The sequence below is a fragment of the Daphnia pulicaria genome, chromosome 1 (genome assembly GCF_021234035.1).
Source record: "Daphnia pulicaria isolate SC F1-1A chromosome 1, SC_F0-13Bv2, whole genome shotgun sequence".
Lineage (NCBI taxonomy): Eukaryota > Metazoa > Arthropoda > Branchiopoda > Diplostraca > Daphniidae > Daphnia > Daphnia pulicaria.
Window position 1 is genome coordinate 35,460,012 of NC_060913.1, and position 26,494 is coordinate 35,486,505.

A 26,494-nucleotide genomic window follows, 5' to 3' on the forward strand; every position below is an offset into this window, starting at 1 on the left:
TCTCACTTTAAAAATTTATTTACTAATGCATTTGTGGAATCCCAATCTAGAATTCTCGACAATGAACTCATCATAGGGGATAAACTTCTAAATTCTATTGCTTGAATATAGACACGGCCATGTCTATGATTAATATTCCATTTTGGTCATCTAAACTGATTGAACAACCCAGTGAAAAAGGAAATTCCAACCTCCACCAAAGTTTTGAAAAGATTCTTATTTCCTGATCCCAGCTTAAAGGGTGTACTTTTAAGCAATTCCATTTAATAAATGACGCCAAATCTTTTGGCGTGAAGAAAAGTATTTTAGCGCAAGTTGTTTTTTTTATTTTAAAAAAATTCGGTTTTAACACTGCTCTTGTGTGGGGAAAATTAGGTGTTCTTAATTGGTAAAAGAGGGTGTAGAGACGTGAGGGTACATCCTACGAATATTTTAATATTATAATAATTACGAATATTGAATATTTTAATTGTGGGGCATTGCTCCAGAATTCATGCAGCCCCCTCCATCTGTAGGTGACTACTTGCTCCAGCCTCCTCCTGTTGTACTTGGTCAGCTGAGGTCTCCACTGCACGTTCATTAGGTCGCCCAGTTTCCACTTGTGTAGCCGCTCCAACGTGCTCGCTACTCTTCTCATGGGCTTTGGGCACAGTCGTTCCCATCGCTCCTGTCATCTCGTTCTTCGACACATTTTCTGTCACCGTCCCTTCTCCCTTCCTTACAAATCTCTTGATCCTTACGACGTGTGTAAGTTCCATCTGCTTACTCCTTGGCTTCTTCACTTCGCGGTTGAGCGCCGATACGCGACGAATCCCGACATAGGGCCCTAACCAGCGATGTAGCCGTTTTTCTGACCGCCCAAAGGTCTGTGCCCGAGTACCTCTTCTCCAGGGTTGAATCCCACGGCCGCCATGTGCTTCGCGTAGAGCTCCTTTTGTCGTTCTTGTTCCTGCTCCAAACTCGTTCTTACCTTCTCTCTTACCGTCTCTACATTTCGGGCCCCTGTAAGTGGCCCATTAGATCCGATTGAAGTTCTTAGCTCGGTTGGCCTCTCGCCGATGAAAATTTCTGGCAGTGCGCCAATCTTCAGTCTTGTTCCTAGTTTTTCCAATACATCCTTCCCTAACAGCAGGTCTATATCTCCGTCCAGCACAAGTGCCTCTCCCTCCACTCTGGTCTCTCCATCCATAATCACCAATTGGGCCGTTCTTCCCGGACAGATTTCCTTCCCGTTCACTGAAACTAGGTCATTCGCAAGCCACGATTTCACTGTTAGCTTAAGTTCTTCCACTAGCTTTGGGGAACACACGGATACCGCTGCCCCCGTGTCGATCACGGCCGGGATACGCCTTCCTCCACACAAGACATCTTGGACCAACAATCGTTTAAAGTCAATTTTGAGTACCGGCCATACCTTCTCTTTGGTGGTCCAGTCCTCCACCCCGATCAGACCAATCAGTTGTTGACCAGCACCGCTCTGTCGCTGCTGGGGCAGGGGTCCGGGTTGTTGTCCTCCAGGGCAGAACCGTTGAATGTGCCTGGCTCCGCCGCAGCAGTAGCACACGAACTGGCCATCTGGGGTCCGTCCGAAGTCCATCTGCTGCTCCCGATTGGACCTCGGGCAATCCCTCATGATGTGACCTTCCGTCTTGCACTTGCCGCACACCGGCCTCCCGTCCGGAGTCCATCTCAGATTAACGGGTCGTCTACCTTTTCTCTGCCAGGGCGATCCTCGTTGGGCGTCGCCGGTCTTCCACCCCTGCTGAGGTGGGCTTCCCGGTTTTTTCGCTGCTACCGCCCCAAGCAAATCTTCCATTAACCGCTCCAGTCGGTTCATCCGCTCGTCCTTTGCCGGTGGTGTTGTTTCTCCCAGCACATCAAGAGCCCACACCTCACTCCGCGATGTGAACTCCTCGAGCCTTTTTACTTCCTCCAGGAATCCGTCACAGGTTGTAGGTTTAAGGCTCCAGAGTTTCTCGATGACACTCGGCTTTAGTCCTCTACAGAGGCATCTCAGCTTTTTGGCCTCCGCCATCCGTGGATTTACTCTCCGACAGAGGTCCAGTACATCGTAGTAGTACTCCCTTGTTGTTTCTTCTGCTCCCTACTTCCGAGCCCTCAGTTTTTCCTCATTGTAATCATCTTGATTGACTGGCCGGAACTACCCCAGTATCTGGGTAGTGGTGCGTCCTTGTAGATAAACCACTTAAGTGCAGCGCCGGCGAGCGACATCTCGACGTAGTCCCGCAGGGAGCATCTCCCCAGCGGTTGTATCTCCCTATTCTCTCGTAACGGTGCATCCACTGCACGACGTCCTCGTCCTCCCCCCCTGTGAACACAAGGGGGGGGGGCTGGAATTTAATTTGCGCTGCCATCACCGCCACTGGTTGTGGGCGCGGCTGCCACCGCTGTCCAGTTCCTGCGCTCACGCGTTTGTTGGCCGCCCGCAAAAGTCAACTGAGGATCGACGACCGTCTCCGGAAGTCCAAGTAATCCCACGTTGGCTAATCGCTCGCGTCGTCGTCCTCAACGTCCTCCCACTGCTCTGTATCTTCTTCACTAAACGAAATCTGATGCACCTCGTGTGCAGAAAGGGGCTGCGTTTCATCTACCTCTTCCTGAGTCCGTCGAGTGGCTACTCCCATTGGGCTCCTCTCTTGGAGTGACTGTGGGTTCGCGGGCTGTTGATGCTCCCGTGTGATCCTGCTCGTGCCACAAAGCGCCCGCGTAGGTCTCTACTTCTCTCGTAATAACCGAGGTTCCTTGACCTTCTCATTCGTTACACCGCGCTAACCAGCATAACAAAACGACACCGTTTGTTGTAGATCGCGGCGTGACATACAGTTTCTAAGTCAAACAGTTAGCTCTTACACTCACACGTATGCTTATACAAAAAAAAACGGAATAAAACAAAGTTCAACTAGTCACTGATCATTCCGACTTGCTCATTCACTACACCGCGCTAACCAACACAACACAGAACGACACCGTTTGTTGTAGATCGCGGTACGTCATACAGTCACCACGTCCCTCCGCGTGCTGCTACTCTCACTCGCACGAAAAATCCAAAAAAAGTTCACTCTAATCACTGACAAGTCCCACCGTTTCCACTAGTCACTCTCAGTCCGTTCACCCCTAGTTTCACTACCACAAAAGCAACCCCAGGTCTTGCACGCGGCCAAAAAAGCTCGCTGCTCACTGTGCGCTTCCAACAACGACCCCGTTTTGCGGAAAAAAGGCTCACGCTTTTTCCACTCAACGTGCGTTTTTTCCCAAGCGACCCCAGGTCTTGCCCGCGGCCAAAAAAGGCTCGCTGCTCACTGTGCGCTTCCCACAATGACCCCGTTTTGCGGACAAAAGGCTCACGCCTTTTTCACTCAACGTGCGTTTTTTTCCAAAGCGACCCCAGGTCTTGCCAGCGGCCAAAAAAAAAGATCGCTTCTCACTGTTCGCTTATAACCAACACTTCCACGCTCGCCTACCTGCAGTATACACGCGCACTGAGATCTTACTAGTAGTGTTCGATCTTTCCACCCCTAAGTAGCTCGTCACCGATGGTTTCTGACCTCCGAAAACTTAACCGCCGGCTAGTCACACCACTTAATAAGCAACTCGTTCAAAAAAAATAAGGGTGAAAATTCGCACTTACCACCATGTAACGTAAAATCATGTATTATGCTAACAACTGCACTAGCACGAGAGCGATACAAGTGTAGCTACATGTTTATATAGGTGTTGGGCGTTGGCGGATGCTGACGCCACACTACCGGTTGGCTGCCAATAGTGTCGAATAGCGAGAGCAATGACCGACGCGTGATCAATGATCAACTATACAATAGCTTGGTGGGTACTGTATATACTGACATGTTATGGGCTCAGTAAGCTAAAAGCCGATCAAAATGAGATTGGCGGCATGTTAGTTAACCACCGAGATATCATTCACATTGATAAATTTAATGGGACGAACTTTCAGCAATGGAGATACAGCCTCCCCCTCATACTTGATCAATATAAGATCAAAGACACTGCTTACGTAATATAATTGCATTAATCTGGTGATATAATCAACACCGAAAAGATATATCAATAGAGTAGAAGAGACCTGATGGCCAAACCATGCATAATTGCATATACTAAACCCATGTCAGTGAAAGGCAACGAGTACTTATGCACTGTAAGACATCAAATGAGATGTGGCTTAAACTGACCACACAATACCAGCAGAATGTCATCAACATACACCTATTTCTAAATGAATTCTACTCATAAACTTAAGCTAGACAGCAAAAAAAGCACAGATTTCACTGATCTTATGCTGATGCGCACATTGTCACTACAGATACCGACCAGGTGACAACATAATTGCACGCATAAAGGTTGTGGAGACGCTGGCTGGACAGCTTATGGATGTTGGCGTATCAGTCAGTGAAAACATTTTAATCTCAAAAATCGTCTCCAACCTACCACTGAGCTACAGAATCTTTCAAACCACATGTTCAAGCACCAACCCAGCTGAGAACACTAGAGATCTTCTCACAACCGGATTAGTGAATGAAGAAGGGGTAATTCTATGCTGCCGACAAGCCCAGCAATCTGCAACAATCACAAACTCCACAACAAACAACAAGGTCTACAGCAGCCAATTACCAAGAGGAAGACTAACCAGAAGAGATAGCGGGAGGTCATACAACATAATACGTCAGATTCAGGGTGATCGACCAAGATGTACACCCTTCTCCATAAATATGTGACCCAATCGAATGGCGGGAAATTTGTTAAAACTGATGCAACTAGTCTTAACACTAAATATCATTGCAGCGGCATGTCAAAATTCTTTTTTTGGTATTCCTTCTTGCCTGTTTTCTCTCTCACCCCATTATACAAGACGGTGTGGCGAAGGGGGGGGGGATTCTTTGTTAGAGAATCCTCCCTTTAGTCCATCCCAAACTACACTGAAAAGACAATACAAAAATTCAACACGACGAATTGCAGTCCCAAAGTTACGACGCTGATTCTCATACACAACTGTCGCTCAAAAGATGTTCAACAGAAATCTAGGAAAAGGAAGAAATCAAAAATACCGTACCGATAAGTGGTCAGATGTCTTATATATGGCGCTATCACCACACCACACCGTGTCCAGATTCTGTGAGAACCTGGGGAAACCTCACTTGACGGAAGTCAAGCAAATCATATCACATCAAGCAGGCACAAAAAATCATGGCATTTGTTTCTCCGACGGAAACAATAAAAAATACACTTTCGGGAATCTTTGACTACGCGAACGAGAATGACAAAAGGTGCTTGACATCGGGACTATTCTTCATGGCAAATAATGGACCGATCTAATTGGGAAATAGAGGGGAACCGCCAGACATGCATCGCCCAGTCAACAACAGAGGCGGTAGATGTGTCCTTCAACGAGGCCTCAAGAGAAGCGGCTTGGCTACGCTGATTAATGAACGGGATCAACTGTCAACAGTCCAAACCCACGTCAATCTTCTGTGACAAAAAAAGTGTCATCTGATTGGCGAGCAATCCGGAACTATACAAACAGACCAAAAACATAGAAGTAAAATTTCTCTACGTCAGAGGGCTTAAAGGCATAATTGAATACAAGAACAAGAATGAATTTCAAAATATGGCGGGAATTTGTAATTCAGCTTAATGGCATCTAAAAATTGCTGGATTAATCAAGAAATCAATTTCCGAATAGAGATTCTATCGCCAAAAAGACCTGTTCCCCGACCCAACCCAACCCACATCAACAGATGGCGTTGTTCCTCTAAGTGAGATAGGAAAGTTGTTGATTTCATAAATGTCTTATACGTTTTTTGTCTTATAGTTAAACAATTAGGAAATTTTGATAATCTTATGCAAGACAAGGTTTTACATGGAGCCGTCGTATTTATATTTTTACAAGTCGACGAAATCATAATAAAAAACTGAAATTTGTGTTTTCGTTTTTAATTAAACTGCCGTTAGATGGTTCTGATGCATTGCTATAAGGCCGTGCGTTATAAACACAGCCCATTATCTAGGCAATCTCGGTCTACTGTTAACGTTTAGTTTTGATATATATTAGACAGTTCGTCAGTTCTATGATTGCCACCAATGGATGGATTGGTGGATTTTCACATTAGTTTTTTTTACTAGTTTTTTCGGTTGGCAATAATTTTTTTCGTTCCAATTTTTCCAAGTGCCTCGTCACCACAATGGTAGTCAAGATGTGAATTGAGATTTTAAAAATAGGTGAAAGAAAAAGAGAACAGCTGCAAGGGTGACGTGGGGTAGCGGGGGCGCAGCCCCCGCTGCACCCAAGTCGCCCTTAATTGCGAATCAAAAGTCGTGATCAAGCGTGATAGATACAGTTTCTCCTAGGACCAAGGCTCCTAACATGGATATCTTGTTTCAATTTTCAGGTTTTGAAATTAACCATGAAACGATTAATCGAACAAAAAAATCTAACCAAAAACAAAAAGGACACCTAAACCCCGTGATGAAAAAAAGACCTATCGGGAAACTCGCGCGCGAAGCAAGGGATCGTCATAAATAAAATTTAAATAATAATTAAAAATAATAAATAATTGAAATTTCACAATTTTTCATGTTGTTTACATCATGTAAATTCTGTACATCAATCGACGCAAAAGTGTGAGACGAATCTTTTGCTGTAAATGTTTATAAGTTTTTTTTGCATCGTTTTTGCATTATTAAAAAAAAGACTAGTAACTTGAGCCCGGTCGAGACCGGGGAACTTAGGTCTAGCTTAAAGTCGGAATCATTTGCTACTTTTTTTAAAGCAAGGAGTGTTGCACGTAAACAGTGCAAGAAGTAACCATGTATAATTTTGTTTGGCAACGTCCGTTTCTTCATAGGTAGCTGCCTGGTGATAGCAATTCGTGTTATTTAACAAATGTAATATAATTGCGAGTAATTAATTTCCTATGATTATTTCCCAGGTTGTTAAGCAAAATGGGTAAAAAATAAGTTTTGATCATTTAATGCTAAATTCTCACTGGCCGTTGCCCATCTGCCCGTGCCAATGTTATCGTAGAAAATCTGCCCAGGTTTCCCAGACAAAAGAATGTTTTTTTCTTGCGTAGTGACAGGCTCTTCTATTGTTGTAATTTCGATAATTATTCGTTATAATTATTCGTTTTCTGCCTGCCGATTGGGCGATTGGAATTCAATTGATTTTTTAATAAAATTCGATTAAATGTTTATTTGAATGTAATCTTGTTATAAGAAAGATATGTCCGTTTACCATTTGTCCGCCAATTTTACTCGTAGAACAATCTGCCCGTGCCAAGTCAACAGATTGTCATTTTCTACCTATATTGTTAAATTTCAAATCTTTCCTGGGATAACTCGTCCAAAGTTATTCTGCCCGTGGGTTCCTATAGAGTAGTTGGACATCCTGCGTTGTGCATTCTCCGCAAATGCGAAAATCTCATTTGTGTCCAACTCGGTCTGTGTCGCCTACAGCGTCTTATGGGAAAACCAACTTCTTCCCGTTAAAACAGTTGTTTTCTTACCTATAACTTTGATTTCCCCCCTTTTCTTCCTAACAGTGAATACTTTATTCATTCCTCTATTATTTAATTTTTATTTCTATCCCCAATTCCATCTGGTTAATTTTTAATTAATTTTTGTTTGTGCCTGGTTTTTTTGTTCGTCTCCTGTAGCAGACGTTTCTAGACGTTTCTAGACAGAATCGACCACGCTACGAACGAAATTCTTCTGCTACAGGAGACAACAAAAAAACCAGTCACAAACAAAAATTAATTAAAAATTAACCAGATGGAATTGGGGATAGAAATAAAAATTAGGTAATAGAGAAATGAATAAAGTATTCACTGTTAGGAAGAAAAGGGGGGAAATCAAAGTTATAGGTAAGAAAACAACTGTTTTAACGGGAAGAAGTTGGTTTTTCCATAAGACGCTGTAGGCGACACAGATCAAGTTGGACACAAATGAGATTTTCGAATTTGCGGAGAATGCGCACCGCAGGATGTCCAACTACTCCATTCGTTATTCTACCCGCCAATAAGTACATTTTCGCGTGAAAAAAAAATTGCATTAATTGCTAAACTTTAAATAAGACGTGACTTGATCTGAGGGGAAATCTATGGGGGGAAAACTGTATTTATCGAACAGAAATGCCGATTTGAATTTGGTGCTATTTGACATATCGATATTTGCCGCGTAGAAATCGATGCACGTACTGCGTTGTGAGTGTGAGCCAGTACCCACCCTTCTTTTTTCAACGGCGCGGAAATTTACCCCATTGTCTTTCCCCCCTTTCCCCTTTGCAGCAACCCCCCTATTTTACCATCAGCAAGAAGGGTGAAAACCTGCGGTGGTTTTCACCCTCTTGAAGGGTGAAAACCTGCGGTGGTTTTCACCCTCTTGAAGGGTGAAAACCTGCGGTGGTTTTCATCCTCTTGAAGGGCGACTTGACTGACCAATCACAGCGTGCTCTCGTTGTGACATGAATAAGCTCCTCCCCAAAAAGCTTGTTCTTTTATTATATATGGATTTTTAACCAATTTAAATTTTTTGTTGGTTGATTCTTAATAGTTTGGAAAGAAGATTTAAATGGGATTATAAAGAATCAATTTAATCTGCCAAAAATAATCAAAATTGTCGTGGTTTCGATGTGGTATTAACTTAAATTTAATTGCCTTTAAAGCAATAGGCCTAAATAATGGAATAATTTTTCTTACTTGGGGTTGGCTGGGCAACTTCAACTTAGGGTGTCGCTAATTGAGAACTACCCTTACGGAAAAATCTCATTAAAACTCATAAAGAAATACATGAGAATCACCTTAATTCTCATTCATTTTGTCGTGACATTTTGGTGAGATTAACAGCAAAATATCATTTATTTGATGACTTTTGATGAGAATTTGGGACATTTTCAAGTTTAAAATCAGCCGTTAATCATTAATTTCATGTGAACAAAGTGAGAATTATGTTATTTCTCATCTAAATATAAATGATTAGTCGCGTAAATATAATGATATCTGACTGAGGGTTCACTGTAATCTCGCTTAATTTCTCTTTTCACCACTGAAATGTTAATGATTTTCTCACTAAAATTTGAATGAGAATTTGAGCGCTTTTAAATGAGATTTTAATTATATAAATTGAAAAAAGAATTGCCCTGACCAGGAATCGAACCTCGACTTCCTGGGTGGCTTGCCAATCTGCTAACTACTACACCACCAATTGATGTTAAACTTAAAGCTTTTTAACGTATCCATATATAATAAAACAACAAGCTTTTGTGGGAGGAGCCTGTGTCTGTCACGGATATTTGGGGGGAGGAGCCTGTGTCTGTCACGGACACAAGCTCCTCCCCCAAAATGGAACATGCCCAAACATGCCCATCGGATGTCGTCGCCGTGATGACGCAATCTTTTATGACGCAACATCACCACCAGATGTCTATAGCATCGCCGTGATGACGAAATCTTCAAGTAAGGTACTGGGCAGATTTCCCACGTTACAATCTATTACGGGCAGATGATTAAGCTACAAAAAAGCGAATAGCAAAAAAGTCCGACTTTACGCTAGACAAAAGTTCCCCGGAATTGACCGGGGCTCAGGTTACTCGTAAATTAATAAATTCGTTAGTTTAGTTAGATAACAACAGGGTTGTGGGACTTAGAATAATTTACACAAAAAACACATACCAGAGTCAAATAGAAATTTCACTCAAATTTACTTAGCGCGTGAAAAAAACTTAGTAAAAATTTCTATGATGCGTTTTGACATACCATATAATCAATTGGTTTGTTTAGTTAGATAAAAGCCAGATTTCGGGACTTAGAATAATTCACACACAAAAAAACACACCACAGTAAAATAGAACTTTCACTCAAATTTACTTCGCGCGTTAAAAAAAATAGTTATCCCAGCCTATCTTGTGATTATAAAAACATCGTGTAATTTTTGTGAGAATTAGATAGCTACCATATATTTACGAAAGGTATAAAATAAAAAATGTTAAAGTTCAAAAAGAATTTAAAGTCAGAATATTTCATTCCAGGTAGGCCTATATACTTATTTGCTGATTTTAACTGATATTTTTAGGATTGTATTAAAAGAATACAAGAAAATATTTTGATGTCATATATGTAGAAATAACTTTCCCTTGATTTTTCACACAAACATCATTACAAAACATAAGAAAATATTGACGATTAAATAGTTATAATTTCACATCTGATCTGTTGAATTGTAGCTGATTATTACTGACTTTTTGTTATGAATTTGAAGATTTTAAAGCCCAAAATTGGGTAAAAATAATACCAAAAAATCTTTTGATTCCTTAGTGGGAACTGATTTTCACATGATTTTAATGAAAAATCTCACTATAAAGCATTAGAGAAATGATTGATATAAAGCTCTTAATAAATGATAATATACAAAATAATTATAATTAAATATCATGATCTCACACCTAAATCTACCTGATTTCTGATAGACATTTAATAATAAATTTCATGATTTTTAAGCCAAAAAACTGTATAAAAGAAAACCAAAAAAATCTTATAATGTCATAGGTAAAATTGATTTTCACATGATTTTATACAAGTATCTCAATACAAAACATCAATAGAAATTAATGATTGATAACTCAGAATATATGATAAAATATTTATTTATTATAAGAATATATCATGATATTCCCGCTTAATAATCACTGTTTTTTTTTGCAGATTTTTCATGCGAAAAAACTGCGGCAAAATCATGAGATTTTATTGATTTTCACATGAATTTATACAAGAATCTCTTGACAAAACATCAATAGAAATTAATGATTAATAACTCAGAATTTATGACAAATTACTTATTGATTATAAGAATATATCATGATATTCCCGCTTAATAATCACTGATTTTTTGCAGATTTTTCATGCGAAAAAACTGCGGGAAAATCATGACATTTTATTGATTTCCACATGATTTTATACAAGTATCTCATATAAAATGAGACAAAAATATTTTAAACACTTTTAATGATAAATATGAGGGTGAAAATTCTCATCAATTTAATGAGAAATATATGAGATCATCAAAAATTTTTAAAAAATCATTGATGTCATTAATAAACATATGATTTCTCATATAGTTTGATGAGATTTTTCCGTAAGGGTAACAATCTGTGCATTCGAAGAAAGAATGGTGATAGAAATCATCAGTACCTGAAAATAACACGATCTCTTTAGTTTCTCTCATATTAGCATAGCCTAATTATTTGTTAGTTTAAAAAAAATATATTTAAATATTTATATCCCTTTTATTGAACAACCAGAGATTTTTTTCTCTTTCAACCAAAAAATGTTTTAACTTATAAACGTTGGCTTAATTCAAATTCTACCATAGGCCCATAAAGAATAACGTACCACTATGGCAGATGAGAACTTCATGGTTTTTAGATAGAAGACTTGACGCTCAACTGTATTAACCTCTTGACGGGTTGAACTTCGGAAAAATAATGAAAAGGAAGTGTAGTCAGCATTTTCTTTACATCGAGAGAAGGCCAATAGCAGCAGGCTTGTATAATGACAGGATTGAGAGAGAACTTTGCAATAGAGTATAGAAATGTCGCTCGCTTATTGGTTTGTGGTTTCTGATAAAACACTTGATTGTGTTCAAATTGTAACGATACACGAAAACATGGTTTCCGTTTTCAAAATTAGATGCATGTAGGATTTCGAGATATTGCGCTGTTGTGGCTTTGATGGGAATGTTGCAACATACTGAGTTAATTTTCTGTTTTAATATACCGCTACAATATTGTCGTGCTTTAGATTTTCCAACGTTTTTATATTTTTTACGAGTAACCTGAGCCCCGGCCAAATCCGGGGAACTTTTGTCTAGCGCAAAGTCAGACACTTTTGCTATTCGCTTTTTTGTAGCTCAATCATCTGCCCGTAATAGATTTTATCGTGGGAAATCTGCCCAGTGACTACCTTACTTGAAGATTTCGTCACCACGGTGATGCTAAAGACATCTGGTGGTGATGCTGGTTGTTGCGTCATCAAAGATTGCGTCATCACGATTGCGATATCTGGTGGTGATTTGTTTGGGCATGTTCCATGTATAATAAAAGCTTTGGGGGAGGAGCCTGTATTGACAAAGACACAGGCTCCTCCCCCAAAATGTCCGTGACAGACACAGGCTCCTCCCACAAAAGCTTGTTCTTTTATTATATATAGATTTTATTGACTACTGACTTTTACTGAATCTGAGCAGATCCAAAAAAGCTATCATCATAATTTTGCTGTCTCATTTTACTTGTTTATCAATATTTTCAAAGGGCGTATAATTTCAATAATTGTCATGAAAATATAAATTTTTCATCGAGCAGTTAGTTTGATTAAGAGTTCCTCGAACTCAAACAAAAATAAAGGCGATAACCGCCATACTCGTGCAATTGGTGTACATTATGGTACAAACAAATCCAAACGGTGATTTTATTATAGAGAAGCCATACTATATATTTAACTTGTAGCACAATTTTGAGGAGCCAGGAACAAAGCGAATGAACAAAGAAGAAGAAAATCATTAAGTCTCTTGCCATGTCTTCCCCCTCATAAAAAATCACAAAAGAGATAAGATCAACTTAGGAGAAAACTAAAATCAAAAATTTCAAAATGTTGCATTTTAAAGCGTTAAAAATTCAAAGGAATCGTAACATTTATGTGAATCAATTTTCACGTATGTCAAATATGAGCAATAGATAAGGGGAACGTCTGAAGTTGCCTGTTCTATTAAAGCCCCCCAAAAATGTGTGCATTAAATAAAAATTGCATTTTGCAAAAATTGTCGTTTCGCTTCTTAGTTAGTTTAAAAGTCGAACATAATTCCCACATAAAAGATAGGTGGTTTTTAGTTTGTTCGCATTTTTTTATCATACTTTACATTATGTCTGAATTTTTTTTTATCCCTGAGGAATTTCGTTTACTAAATTTACAAATGTTTAGGGGAATTTAATGCAGCAAAACTTACAATAGTCTTCTGAGAAAGGCACCCGAAAACCTTTATAGAAATAGAAAATTTTTCCACCAATCACAATCGAAGAAATCGGATAAAAAAGATTAAGGGTATTTTTAAGGCTTAATCTATTGTCACGAAAGGGTGTCGTGGCGCGACGGTCCAATCTGTCTATTTCCACGACATCCCTCGTGGCAATAACGAAGAAATTGTCTAATGCCACTAAATGTTACCAATCCTGTCGTTCATAACGGATTTACGCCGTAAAGTAAACAATTTGTGACAACGCATTCACCATATTAAATAGTTTTGATTGTTTGGAAAACCTAATAAATTAAAAAAAGGTCTGAAACAAAGTATTTCGTTTGAATGGAGTGATGTTTTCATTTAAAATCAAGTAATATTTATTCATCGTGTAATCAAACTATAGCAACTTATTATTAGAACTGACATTACTGACAAGACAAGGCAGAACCCTAAATGATGATTTTACTTGGTCTTTCGGCAAGTCTCGCAGGTGTACTTGCTGCTGGAAGTGGGTAATGATCAGAGTTTTTCAGCACACCTCATATGATTCCATTGTTGGCAAGAATCACAGGCAACACATTAAGGTGAGTTTTTCTTCGATAGTTTTCGTGCATAGAATTCAGGCAAATACCAACTTATCTTTGACAGATTTTTTTGCGCCAACTAAAAAATTCAAATTGTTAACATGCTAATACCATGCTTATACTTTTCTAAATAAATAATTGATCTTACTCAATTGATTTACAGCAACCCGAGCATCAGCAGTGAAAAGTTGCATGAACAGTGGGAGATCTTTTCAGGCAGCTTCTTCTACAACAGCATTATTGACTTCATCCGGGATAACCAGAATCCTCTTCTACCTTTTTCTTGATTCCAGAAGTGACGTATTTGTTTGCTCGTTCACTTCCCAGTACCCATTTTAGGAACACTACAAAAAAATAGTATGATTAAAATTATTTATCAATAATAAATCAGATAAGAGAGAATGGAATACAATATATTTGCTCCAAATTTACTTGCTTGTTTTTCAAATTCAGCCATTTCTTGGAATGGTCTTTAGTCTAGGGACACACTCCCTCATCGAAGCCCCCATCCTATTTCCTGCAAACAACTTTAGACCATATGAAAACCCTCCCCTTAAATTACGGAATAAAGGATAGGAGTCCTATCACAGGACTCAGCATTATACTGTACGCATCATGATGACTTTTAATAATTTATATGCAGTCATCCGTGAAAGTTTCTTTACTAGGCAAATGGCTCGATATGTTATATAAGTTCAATTTGCGGAAGGGATACTACGGTGCCTACCGTACCCCCGGCATTTTACGCCTTTTTCTATTTTTCTTTTGTAAGTAAAGGAAGAGAAGGATAGAAAGAAAAGGAATTTCGGAATATAAATTAACCCGAAAAAAAACTTGGTCAAATACGATGACATTAAATATAAGCGTTTTCAATGGTTAAAATGAAAGGTTAAAGAGTGTGATTTCCATGAAAAATATTGATTTCCAAACGTTTCCAAACCAAAAAAAAATAATCAATCCCAATTAAGTAACGCACTGCAAAAGAATGATAGCACATGAATAAGTGAACGTTAAATCTATTATCAATAGAATATCTTATTACAGTTTCAAGCTCCATTTGGAGCAAGATACTCGAGTTCAATACGTAAATTTTTTTAATCTTGTGTGTGATCTCAATGTCCTATTTTGCATGCGTTTTGTTGAGGGAAATTATTACCGTTTCTTCAAATTAAGAATTGACGATCCCATTCGTGGATTTTCGTCAAGTTTTAGACCATTATCACGGAATTGACTTTCGGTATTTGTTAGAGCCTAATTTCGGATCAAATTTTAACAGTAGACCCCTAATCCGGCACTTGGGTTTGTAATCTAGTGTAAGGCTCGTTCCAGCCTTACTTTACTCGTACGAAATGGAGACGCAACGACTTGTAAGGGGATGACGTTTGTATTTGAATACACGAGATTGAACATAAAATACACGAATGCGACTATTCAATATCAGAATAATAAGAGAGAAAGAGTTTACCAGCGTGAAGGCCTGCTCGGAGAAGACTGATTATACAAGGGAAACAAGGGGGCTTTTATACTGGTCAAGGCGGAAGTCAGCGTCGTAGATTGATCTCGTTATTGCTGTTATTGCCGTGTTGGGATTGATACTCTGGCTGATGTCGATATCGCGGTGTTGGGAATGGATACCTCCCGTGTGTCGACATCAGGGTGTCGGCAATGGATACTTCCCGTGAGTCAGCCTCACGGTGTCGGCACTGGATACCTTCCGTGAGTCAGCCTCACGGTGTCGGCACTGGATACCTTCCGTGAGTCAGCATCACGGTGTCCGTGAGCGGATCCTATTTGCTCAACGGACTCGTTTGCGCAGACGTCTTTTGAATTGCGCGCTTATGGCTGTCTGTGCTATAGATGCGCCGCTTGTTTGCTGGTTGCAGGTGCCCTCCCGTGGCTGGGTTCGGGTACTACTCTCTGCCAGAGCGGTGAGTTAGCCCGATCCTTACACTAGCACTTTCATATTGCAAATAAACAGTGTTAAAAATCTGCAAAAACGCTGCATTGTACATAACTTTTTGATCCAATTCTGAGAATTTTATAAGCTACAATGCACATCCACAAGAAGGACAGAGAAAACGAAGACTGCATTATGAGCCAAGCAGAAAAACCCGAAGACATAGGGAAGATCTCACACCGCATCCTATATATAGTCGTCATTTCAAAATTTGGCGCAATAGAAGGTTGTTCTCGTGGAATGAAGGGAAGCTAAAAATAGTAACGAGCTCGAAGTCCTAATATAGTGCGCAGGGGAAGGTAGAATATCTCGCTGATCGCTGAGCACTGGCTCTGTTGTCCTTCTGAAGTCTGAAACGGTTTGGATTCGGTTTGGAATTAAACTGCTCTCCAACTATACCCAGGTGGCACACAGACTCTGTTTCAGCCTAGTTACAGGGTTGTTTCCCGGGTCTGTTTTGGCTCGGTAATGAGCGCAAATAAGTTAGCTGTAGCAGCCGTGCGATACAGACTATGTGTAACATATCGGTAACATACTTGTAAAACATTGCATGTATGAACTCTGTTACGAACTAGTTTTACATACCTGGGAATTATACGTAATACATACAGTCCCCTCCATAAGTATGGGATCACCCCGCGCCGTTCCATAAGGCGGCGTGTATTTTTCATATGGGTTTTTCGGGTGGCAAAAATCGAAAAAATGACATAAATTCACCAAACTTGAGATTTATGTCATTTTACGTCTTTTCTATTGTCTGAATTTTTTTCAGATTTTTGCCCCTATTTTTTATGCCTAGAAAAGTGGCGCACAAAGTATCGGATCACTCCGACGCCGGCCGTGTTGTCTTATGGCGCAAATTGGCTTTTCATATTGCTTTTTATATATTTAATTTTTAAGAAGGAATTTTTATATTCAAACCCTTTTTACATTTCCCTTTAATAAATTAACTGTAAGATTTCCATTATGATCGGAACCATTTCCGAATTTTCCCAGATTTATTAATTTCCCCAGTTGCTAAAATAAGAGACTACAGAAGAGTTCATTTAGGGTTTGCAACCTCTATCGCCTGCCGTAGGCCGGAAAATTAGTGTCGTTTCTATACGCCCCTTAAGTAAAAAAAGAAGCAGAGCGCCAGTGGTGTATAGAAACGACACTAATTTTCCGGCCTACGCCAGCTGATAGAGGTTGTAAACCGTAAATGAAGTCTTCTGCAGTCTCTTATTTCAGAAACTCGGGAAACGAATAAATCTGGGAAAATTCGAAAATAATTCATATCATCATGAAAAACTGACAGTAAATTTATGAAAGGGTATAGTATACACGGTTTGAAAATAAAAATTCCTTCTAGAAAATTAATTATATAAAAAGCAATATGAAAAGCCCATTTGCGCCATAAGACAACACGGCCGGCGTCGGAGTGATCCGATACTTTGTGCGCCACTTTTCTAGGCATAAAAAATAGGGGAAAAAATCTGAAAAAAATTCAGACAATAGAAAAGACGTAAAATGACATAAATCCCAAGTTTGGTGAATTTTATGTCATTTTTTCGATTTTTGCCACCCGAAAAACCCATATGAAAAATACACGCCGCCTTATGGAACGGCGCGGGGTGATCCCATACTTATGGAGGGGACTGTAGCCTGCAATTCCATACCTGTTACAGCTGAATTACTTTAGAAATTTTACAGACTAGAAACAGACCTTTTTCAGGTTTGTACACCATTCATAATTAAATTAAAAAATACACTATTTGGCAGTAGAAAACAATTTATTTAATTTTAACAATTTATCACACATATCAAAACCATGAATGTTTTACTTTTAGAAAATTAAATAAAATTGTTTCGAAAATCAAAACTTATTTTTTGCAAACTCGAGTAGGGTGGCAAACTTGGAGTACTGTTCTTTGGCGCGTATTTGGATGTTTTGACATGATTGGCTCCTTCTTCTTTGCAGAGTTAAGCCTGTTCCAGCTTTTCTTCAGCGACCATGCTCCAGGTCCCTTTGTTCTTTGCTGCAAAGCTCGTGAGTTCAACCTCGTATTTGAGGTTACTAGCGTTGGGTGGAACGTCTAGTTGCTTGTTACCGTCAATGCCGAAATCGTATGCAGGTGTCCACTGAAGCAAGCTCCTCTCTTGCTTGTTGGGCTCTAAACCTTCTCTTCGAGAGGAGCTCCGCCGGACAAGACGAACCTGATGCGACCCCATATTTTCCTTGGTTGGATGCTTGAACATGGCCTCAAATACTTTGCTGCTTGATGCCAAAATACATTTGTGAGCTTGAAATTGGCGCCCATGGACGTTAAGAGTGACGTCGCTAAATTGCATGCTTTCAAATAATCGTTCCTGCTGGTCGCTAATTGTTGACTGAGGGAATAAAGGAATATATGGAATGCCCTTAAGAGGGAATAAGGGAAAAGGCCTACTGCCCTTATCCGCAGCATCAGCAGATACGATTTCTTCTTTACCTGCATACTCAATCTCGCAGCAAATGGTTAGACTTCCGTCCATTAGCAAAACGTCATTTGAAATTATTAATTCTTTTTTAACCCTCAAAACTTCACACTTTGAATAATAATGTTTCGGCACAAAAACTTCCTGAGGCCAAACCTTTTCCCTTTTTTTATTTAGAATTGTCATCTTCACTCTGAAACATTTGTCTTGGTAACGAGAGATACTGAAAAAGATTTCATTTGTCGTAGGTCGTCTATCGCAGTCGTAAGTCCTTTGGAGTGTTAAACACCATTTCCCAGCATAAGGACGTTTCTTATCTTGAAATTCAACTGATTTAGTAACTTGATCCTCGATAAGAAAAAACAGTTGAATGTTCCACTCGAAATGAACTTTTTCGACGTCACATTTAGAACGGACTGGTTCTCTGCTGTCGGTCGAAAGACTGCGGAAGGTATTTCACTAGACTTCACGGTGGCTCGTTTCATTTTTCTAGAGAGAAATTACAGTATAACACAACAGAATTCGCCAGCAATTAAATCAATAAATGTGGCCCAAGTAAGAGTAGGATGACTAAAATAACCTATATCCTGAACAAACAGAACAGCAAACAGCACGACTGAATGGATTGACGACACGATGAAAGGAAAAACAAATGATGAAGAAGTTGACGAACAATAGTCGTTCGAATTTTCCGGAATTTTCATTGCAAGACCCTGGAGGAATGCGCGTACAGTGGTGTAGAATTCTCAATGAAATACTTCATTTTTTTAAGGCTCTAGCTGCCTTTTAACCTGCATGGCGATGATGGAAAACTATAACAAAAGCAAGACGTACATTCCGTGGCATTTAATTGAGTTCAGCGATCCATGCTATAAATAGGCTACAGGCTACTGCTTCTGAGAATCGCTTATAAACAAAGTGAGTATCGCATTCGCAGAAAATATCGCACTGCTTGTAATCGTTCACTGGATATATGATCTGATTGGCAAAACACATTTCAAGGCATTTTTTTTTTCTATTTGTGCCAGAGCTACTTGGCCAGTATTACTCGACAGCTGTAAATAAAACGAAAGAAATCGTGACACGCTGTAATTGATAGATACTAAATACGCTACGATCTCAACGTGATTGACGTGATGATATAACCTTTCCCTTTGGAAAAATGCTCGAACATGGTCAAAATCGCAATGGAATGGAAATCGAGTCGTGCCATTGTCGCCCTATCTTACCAGCAGTTTCTCAGTTTCTTGTGCTCTTTAATTTTTTCCGTCATAGCTTTAGTTTAACTCGCATTATATATACTTAGATGCGTGGCGAATAATAGAAATGGCACTTTATAGAAATGCAAGTTATCCGCTCATAGCTGGAGGGCAGCAACTAGCGTTACGACTTGCTGGGTTTTTCCGTTTTCCCTAATTCTTTATATATTATAGCAACTTGATCCTGGTAGCCCATGGCTGCTGGTGTACTGAGAAGGAATCATTTTACTCATCGTTTCAATTAAAAAGACGGAATTAAATTCTTCTTCTCGTGGAAACACCGAGAATAACCAAAACAAAAAATGTGACAATATCGGAAAACCGTGCTGAAAGATTTATTAATCTAACTGAATAGAATGGCCGATACACATACTACACACGTGCTGTGCGGAAAGATTCTTTGAATTGCATATTTCTTTTCTACAATCCACAAACTACAAACTACATTCAAGAATTGTGTAAAGAATATAAAGATTTAAAAAATATGAAGTAGCCTAATAACACTTTTTAATCCAAAGGGAAGAAAACGAAATTTTGGCTGTCTCTGTAATTATTACAACTCATAGGATTGGACGCCAGTCCACTGTAGAATGCGTCTATTTCCTTGTGAGATATGTAAGATACCGTATTCTTCCAGGTTAGATACAGGTTAATAGCGTCCCATGTAGTGTTCACAGTTTTCGGTGCCCATGGCCACATGCTATATTTTTGAATAGGATGCCAAATCATTATTAGTATTGAACAGCGAAATGAACGATCGATTATACTGGCGATGATTTAATATACAGTGAAAATAAATGAAGCGGAATTATTTTGCGCTAGCTCAAAAGGAGAAAACTCACACTGGTAAGCTTCTGCTGCTTGCTCTTCTACTTAGTCCGGCTTTATCCGCACAAATTCCGGTTATGTAGACCTCTTCTAAGAAAAATGCAGGCGTTGTTTGAATGGCCGCCAATAGTGGGAGGATGGTACTTTTGTGCATCAAATAGGCAGGTCCATTAAAGTATTTCGGATACGTATTCCATGGCCACTCGTCCAACGTAACCATCTTCTCCCCACCTTTGATTAAAGTATATAATTGATAATATGTTTAAAATTTAATGGAAAACTATTCGCTTGCATACTTCTCTTGGGTTTGTACTTGTTTAGCCGGCCAATATTACTCTCATCGCCGTTCTGCTGACTGTAAATGGTCATATTGCCAGTATTGCCGAATTGGTAAAAGTCTCGAACAAAGTACGCTAGTTTGTGTACGTTGACATGCATGTCATCTTCGACTTTAAATAGAAAATCGATTTGGGGACAGCGAGAGTAGATCCAATTGATAACCCCGGGCATTGTCATATAACTCGGAAACTCTTGCGTATCCGAAATCTGAATGATGTCCTTATATTTTGTGCTTTCTTCCGTAATACTGATTTGCGATGATGTGTTTGTCGTTGGTCCTAAAACAAAAGCAAACTCAATGTTGCAAAACAATGGGCAATTCCTGTCGCTGTTTCTATTGAGTCTATTGATCTCTTCCACATGTTTTTTCCACGTCTGTCGAATTTTGTCTCGGCTTTCTCGGTTTTCAGGTGCAGATATTACGGCAATAAAAACGCTGCGACTGTTGTCTGCTGAATTCTTACACGGTGAAATGGCCAGGTTGTATCTTATCGATGTGACATCGTTGAAAACTATGCCGTATTGGGGCACAAGTGGTTGTATATTCGGTTTTGGTACGATTCTCATACTGCCCATTTGGTAAAGGGTGTAACTTAGCAAATCTCCCGAAAAAGGAGTGCCACTGAAAGTTTTAGCGATGGAAGTGTACATGAGTTTGGTTTCATCGTTGAATTCCTGACGTATAAGGCCCAACTGATTTTTGGCGTCATTGGCTGTTTTGATCTTCTCCATTTTGGAATCGGCCAGTTGTAATGTTACGTTATGTACCAGTTCTTTGCACACTTTCAAATTTTCATCAGAATTTTTTACTCTGTCGGTTAAGGTTATTTTGTCTTTTAGCAGGACAAACTTCTGGTTTTTAGTCACGGCCAACTGTTGGGTTAAAATTTGTTCTTTCTCATTGGACATTTTCATTTTTTCAAGTGAAATCAGCTGAGAAATTTCACATTCCGTTAATCGACTGGTTAAGCAGTAGGATTCGGTTGCCAGGAGAGACAGGTCGTAATTTTTGTCCTCTTCGCACTTTCTTAGACGTTTGCTGTAGGTTGATCTTGTTTTTTGAAGTCGTTCTTGTTCATTCACGACTTTGAGGATCAGATTTTGCGAAACTTCTCGACACGGAATGAATCGATAGGAAACGCATTGAAAATCATACCTGATGGTGTCGTTCGATTCGGATAAATTCGGATCGTCCATTTCTTCATCTTCGTAAATAACAGTCGTGGTTTTCATGCGGCATGGGACGTAGCGGTAACTTATGCATTGCGTATTTACTTTGGTCAAGAATAATGCTGTTTCCAATGCGTGATGCTCACGCTGCTCAGCAACTCCGGTCGTATTTTGACAGCTTATTGAGAATACGAGGAATAATGCCAGTTGAATCACAACAGTGACGAAACCCATTTTATTATTCTAGTTTTTAGTGTTATACTAGAAAATGTGAGAAAAAATAAAGTGGAATTTAAAATACGTGAGAATTTTAAGTTTTTAAATTGAAAATGTATGTGGCATTTACCTCTCTTATTATTCAAGTTGCAATGGAAGAATAGTTTCTTTTTGAATGTTAGTTATACCTTTACAGCGAACTGGTTTTGCACAAATGTTCTCACGACGTAGCTAGACCTCCGAACGAAAGCTAATACGAGACTGGATTGCAATGCAATTTAACGTAGCTATATACTAAAACGGTATCGTGTCCTATAAACGGTCTCATGTGTCCTAACGATACTCATGTGTCATATGATTGGTGAAACGCAAGGTGAAACGTGATTTATTGGAGGAACATGGTTTTCGGCATTCATTCGTCTCAAGTTCTTGAAAAAAACACGTCGATGAATTTCTGCAGCTAAATCTGGCTAGTCTAAAATAATGTAAAAGAAACTTGAGGCCTTTCAAATATTTGATCCGTCGTCATTTAAACATTTAATTAATTAACCGGACTTTAGAAACGTGTTGTGCAAGTTAGGGTTGGCTACGATTGTATCACAGCTTTTTTTTTTACTTTTCGTCACTCGTCAGTGACGTAAGGAACTTCACTCAACTTCAAAGTTGTGTGTGTTCAAATGTTCAAATTCAAATCAAATCAAAACACGAGCGTTCCAATGCCACCGTGTTTTTTGTTTTGTTTTAGACTCTCACAATGGATTCCGCATTTTAGCCTTCAATCACTGCGATTTAGGAAGCCTCAATGTGATGTTGTTTATTTCGAGTGGAAATCGTCGTCTGCTTAACACACATCTTGTTTACGTTTTACCGTTTTACTTGTAAATTCTCTCAATATTTAACCTACGTCAAACTTGTTAGTTTAAAACTTAAGTGATAGTGAGTGTACTGAAATGTTAAGATTATCTTTTCCTGGGGCATTCAAGATTCTGAATGTACAGAATATACCAACGGGTAGGACGTCAGCGACGTCAGTAAGAAATATCCATAGATACTTTATAAAAATCGTTTCAAATCGTTCAAACTGGTTCAAGCATCGCAATGAACTTCTCAATCGTGAAGAAAATGTTGTAGATACACTCTATAACGGTTTATTATCGTTTAATAGAGCTTGTTTGGCTAAATCAATCACTTTAACAGAGTCAACTCATTCAAGAAAACGGTTGCAGGCCAAATCACTGTTAAAAAAAGCTCTGCAGCACTGCAAACAATGTCAACAACACGACAATTCATTCAGTTTTTGAATTGGTAATTAAATATGGTTTAGAATTTAATAAGTAAGTGAAACACAATTTTGTATTACTTTGTGATAAATTTCAGGATCATCAGGGCCACCAGGTGCCGGAAAATCAACATTCCTGGAAAACATGGGCAAGTTTCTTACCCAGTCAGGGTGAAAAAATTGCTGTTTTGGCAGTTGATCCATCCTCTACCACAAATGGAGGTACATCAAAAATGCCGTGAGCAAAATTAATTTATAGATCAAATAAACTTTTCAGATTTCGCTAGGATCACTGATGGGTGACAAAACAAGAATGCAAGAACTTTCACGAGACCTGAATGCTTTTATACGTCCGTCGCCGACCAGTGGACATTTGGGTGGTGTCACTCGTTCCACAAATGAGGCCATAATTATGTGCGAAACTGCTGGTTACAAGACGGTTTTCATTGAAACGGTTGGTAAGCTTCCCATCTCCTTGCCAAATATTGACTTGTCAACAGCAGCCTCTGTGTTCTCAATTTTTAGGTGTAGGACAGTCTGAATACGCCGTAGCCGATATGGTCGACATGTTTGTTGTTCTGATTCCGCCGGCTGGAGGAGACGAACTTCAGGTAACACCCCCAATTCATTTTGCTTTTCTCCCCACTTGCAACCCAACTTTTTGTCATTTGCCCAGGCGGTATAATGGAGCACAGTCATCTGGTAGTTGTGAACAAAGCCGATGGAGATTTGATGGAAGCCGCGATGAGAATGCAGTACGAATACACTTCATCGCTCAAGTTCATGCGACCAGTATCACCGAATTGGCGTCCGAAAGTATTGACCCATACAATTAAATCTTTGAATCAATCCAGTGACATTTTGTTCGGTTTTAGGTCCTGAAAGTCTCTTCGCTAACCAAGGAAGGATTGCCCGAGCTGTGGGCCGTCATGCAGGAGTTCCATCAAACCCTGTTGAGAACGGGCGAACTACTGGAAACGCGTCGCAAGCAGCAGCGCGTTTGGATGTGGAACTACATCACTCAGCATATCATGCAGGTATAGTTCGCAGTCGACCGAGTTGTGTTCCGGTTTGATGTTTGAAGGTTTTTCTCGCTTCTTAAGGTGTTTCGCGAAGATCCCCGAGTGAAGCTAGCTCTTGCCAATGGGTCCTGATCTACTGGCGCATTATAAAGAAATGCAAGTTATCCGCTTATAGCCGGAGGGCAGCAGCTGGCGTTACGACTTGAGTTTTCCCTTTTCCCTTTTTTATATTAGCAACTTGATCCTGTTGGCCCGTGGAGCCCTGCTGGTGTATTGAGAAGGAATAATTTCATTCATCTTTTCAATTAGAAAGACGGAATCAAATTTTTCTTCTTGTGGAAACACTGGGAAACACCGAGAATAATAGAACCAAAATAAAAACTGTGACAAGGAAAACAGTAAAAGATATTCAACTGAATATCAGTAGATATATGGCCAAGAAAATTTTTTTTTTCTTTATTCATTTAGACATTTAGTCTAATACGTTAAATCTATAATGAAAAATTCCTTTGATGAGTTTTTTTCTTCTTTGAATTGGCTTATTGATTGAAATAAAAGATGTTTTCGCGCACTTTTTTTTTTTTTTTGCAGCCACGGCACAGCATAGCCGCAGAATAGTATGTCATTACTTTCTTCATCGGAAAATTGAAACTACATTTTCCTGGAATTCGTAACATATACTATACGTCGTTTGTTATTTTCTATGAAAAAGCGGGTTTAAATGCAACACATTTTTATTTAGAAGTCAGGTTAACGAACAACGACGTAGTGGGAATGGGAATAGATCGTACGTTTATATTCGTTTTAGCTTTAAATTAATTTAACATATCATTAGCGAAAATATCAAGCATAGAGTTTATAACTCCCTAAAATACTTTAAGTTTGTGCATGATATGTTTTATTTAACTGAGTTACATTAATATGAAAATGAAACTTTGGAGCGCTAGCCAACTGTCAGTATGCATAATTAAATGCCTGCAGGCAGTTATTGCAGTTTAAATTTCTTTTTTACTAGAATTTTCTCACATTTAGGACATCAATAATTTGTCAACAATTAACTGAACGTTTTGGTAACTCCGGGTAACTAGAGATAATTATTTAAAAAAAATTAAAAAAAAAAACATTAAGATAAAAATGTCGGCATCAGCCACTCAACGATTCCAACACCTTCATTGTAATTAAAGTCAAACGACTGACGGTGTGCCACGATGGGATTGAAACAAAGAAATTAATGAAAAAGACCAAATAGAAATCAGACTAATATTTACGGCATTTAAATCGTTTTTCGTTGTAAATTCGCTTGAATAAAAATGGGGAACTAATGATAGGCCGGCATTAGGGATGCACTATAGTTTCTTGATTGTAAGGAATGGAATGCAGTCGAGTGGAGAAAAATCTCTTAAACAAAATAGTCCTTGGATGGCGTGTTAGCAAATTTTGTAAGCAGAATAAATGTGCTTGTCTGTTTATTTGTGAAAACTATTTACATATACATCATGAATATTTATTTACCTTTGCATTTTTTTTTTTGGGGGGGGGGGACTTAAATTATTAGCAAATAGCTAATAAGCTGTAGCTTATCTCAAAATAGATATACCCGCATCCGTCTATGAAGTGACTAAGCAAACTCGAAAGATATATAACAGCTAGCGCGCCCCGATTAAAAAAGCCCACAATATTTTCGACATTTTTTTCAAGTTAATTCGAATTTTAAAAAATATATACGTACTGTAAATGACGAATGATGGTGATTAATTGATACGTTATTTCCGTTATAATGTTATATGAGTTGCTTATGATGTCAGCAGAGACGAGAAGTCAAGAACTATAATCAGCTTACGTCGTAAACTAAACACCCCAATCGACACTTTCGTTGGCACCTTTTAATCTTATTCTTCAAAACCAAATGGGAAATAATTAAACGATTGAAAAAGGAAATTCAGTTGGTTATTTCTTCAGTTGCAATCTGAGTTTATATTATAAAAAATGTTGTAATAAACGTTCAAAATTGTTTTGAATGTTCACATATATGTACACACTGTTAATGAACGTGTTAAGTAATAATAGATATGAGTATAAATTACATGCCAGCATACGCTAGTCTTTTATTGGTGGTAATTAAATTTTTCCGACGATCGAACGTCTTGTTACCAAAAATCAAACATTCTTTCGAAACCTAGCTATACGAGTTGGTTACGTAGTTGTTTACTTTTTTTGAACCTGCTGGCCTGCTGGGGGGGGGGGGGGGTTGACGAATAGGAGTCGTTGTCGAGTTATTCTTCTTCAAATTGGCCAAGGTCGATGACGAGTGCAAACGACTAAACGTATTTTCAGCGCTTATAGTT

The 26,494-nt window shown here is 39.0% G+C and overlaps 2 protein-coding genes and 1 long non-coding RNA gene across 5 annotated transcripts; 1 reads left to right on the forward strand and 2 right to left on the reverse strand.

Moving 5' to 3' along the window:
- Nucleotides 1-8,738: 8,738 nt before the first annotated feature.
- On the reverse strand, nucleotides 8,739-11,550 carry LOC124312147. Its single transcript, XR_006910311.1, has 3 exons — nucleotides 11,418-11,550; nucleotides 11,172-11,216; nucleotides 8,739-8,781 (listed from the first exon to the last, which is right to left on the reverse strand). It is a non-coding gene; the product is annotated as an uncharacterized LOC124312147 (long non-coding RNA).
- Nucleotides 11,551-19,698: 8,148 nt separating this feature from the next.
- Nucleotides 19,699-22,516, reverse strand: LOC124311473. Its single transcript, XM_046775985.1, has 4 exons — nucleotides 21,979-22,516; nucleotides 20,420-21,893; nucleotides 20,138-20,354; nucleotides 19,699-19,995 (listed from the first exon to the last, which is right to left on the reverse strand). The coding sequence occupies exons 2-4, from the start codon at nucleotides 21,864-21,866 to the stop codon at nucleotides 19,803-19,805; spliced, it is 1,857 nt and encodes a 618-aa protein (XP_046631941.1). The 5' UTR covers nucleotides 21,867-21,893; nucleotides 21,979-22,516; the 3' UTR covers nucleotides 19,699-19,802.
- A 72-nt stretch (nucleotides 22,517-22,588) lies between these two features.
- Nucleotides 22,589-24,720, forward strand: LOC124311835. Of its 3 annotated transcripts, XM_046776209.1 has the most exons (7): nucleotides 22,589-22,859; nucleotides 23,046-23,153; nucleotides 23,226-23,349; nucleotides 23,405-23,585; nucleotides 23,653-23,952; nucleotides 24,000-24,164; nucleotides 24,231-24,720. In XM_046776209.1, exons 2-7 carry the CDS (start codon nucleotides 23,116-23,118, stop codon nucleotides 24,353-24,355), a joined length of 933 nt encoding a protein of 310 aa, XP_046632165.1. In that variant the 5' UTR covers nucleotides 22,589-22,859; nucleotides 23,046-23,115; the 3' UTR covers nucleotides 24,356-24,720. The 3 variants fall into 3 exon arrangements, 2 of the variants coding, with proteins under 2 accessions (XP_046632165.1, XP_046632173.1); XM_046776217.1 differs by having other exon boundaries at nucleotides 22,597-23,153; nucleotides 23,415-23,585; XR_006910246.1 differs by having other exon boundaries at nucleotides 22,604-23,153; nucleotides 23,415-23,581; nucleotides 23,653-23,943; nucleotides 24,003-24,164.
- The last annotated feature ends 1,774 nt before the right edge of the window (nucleotides 24,721-26,494 follow it).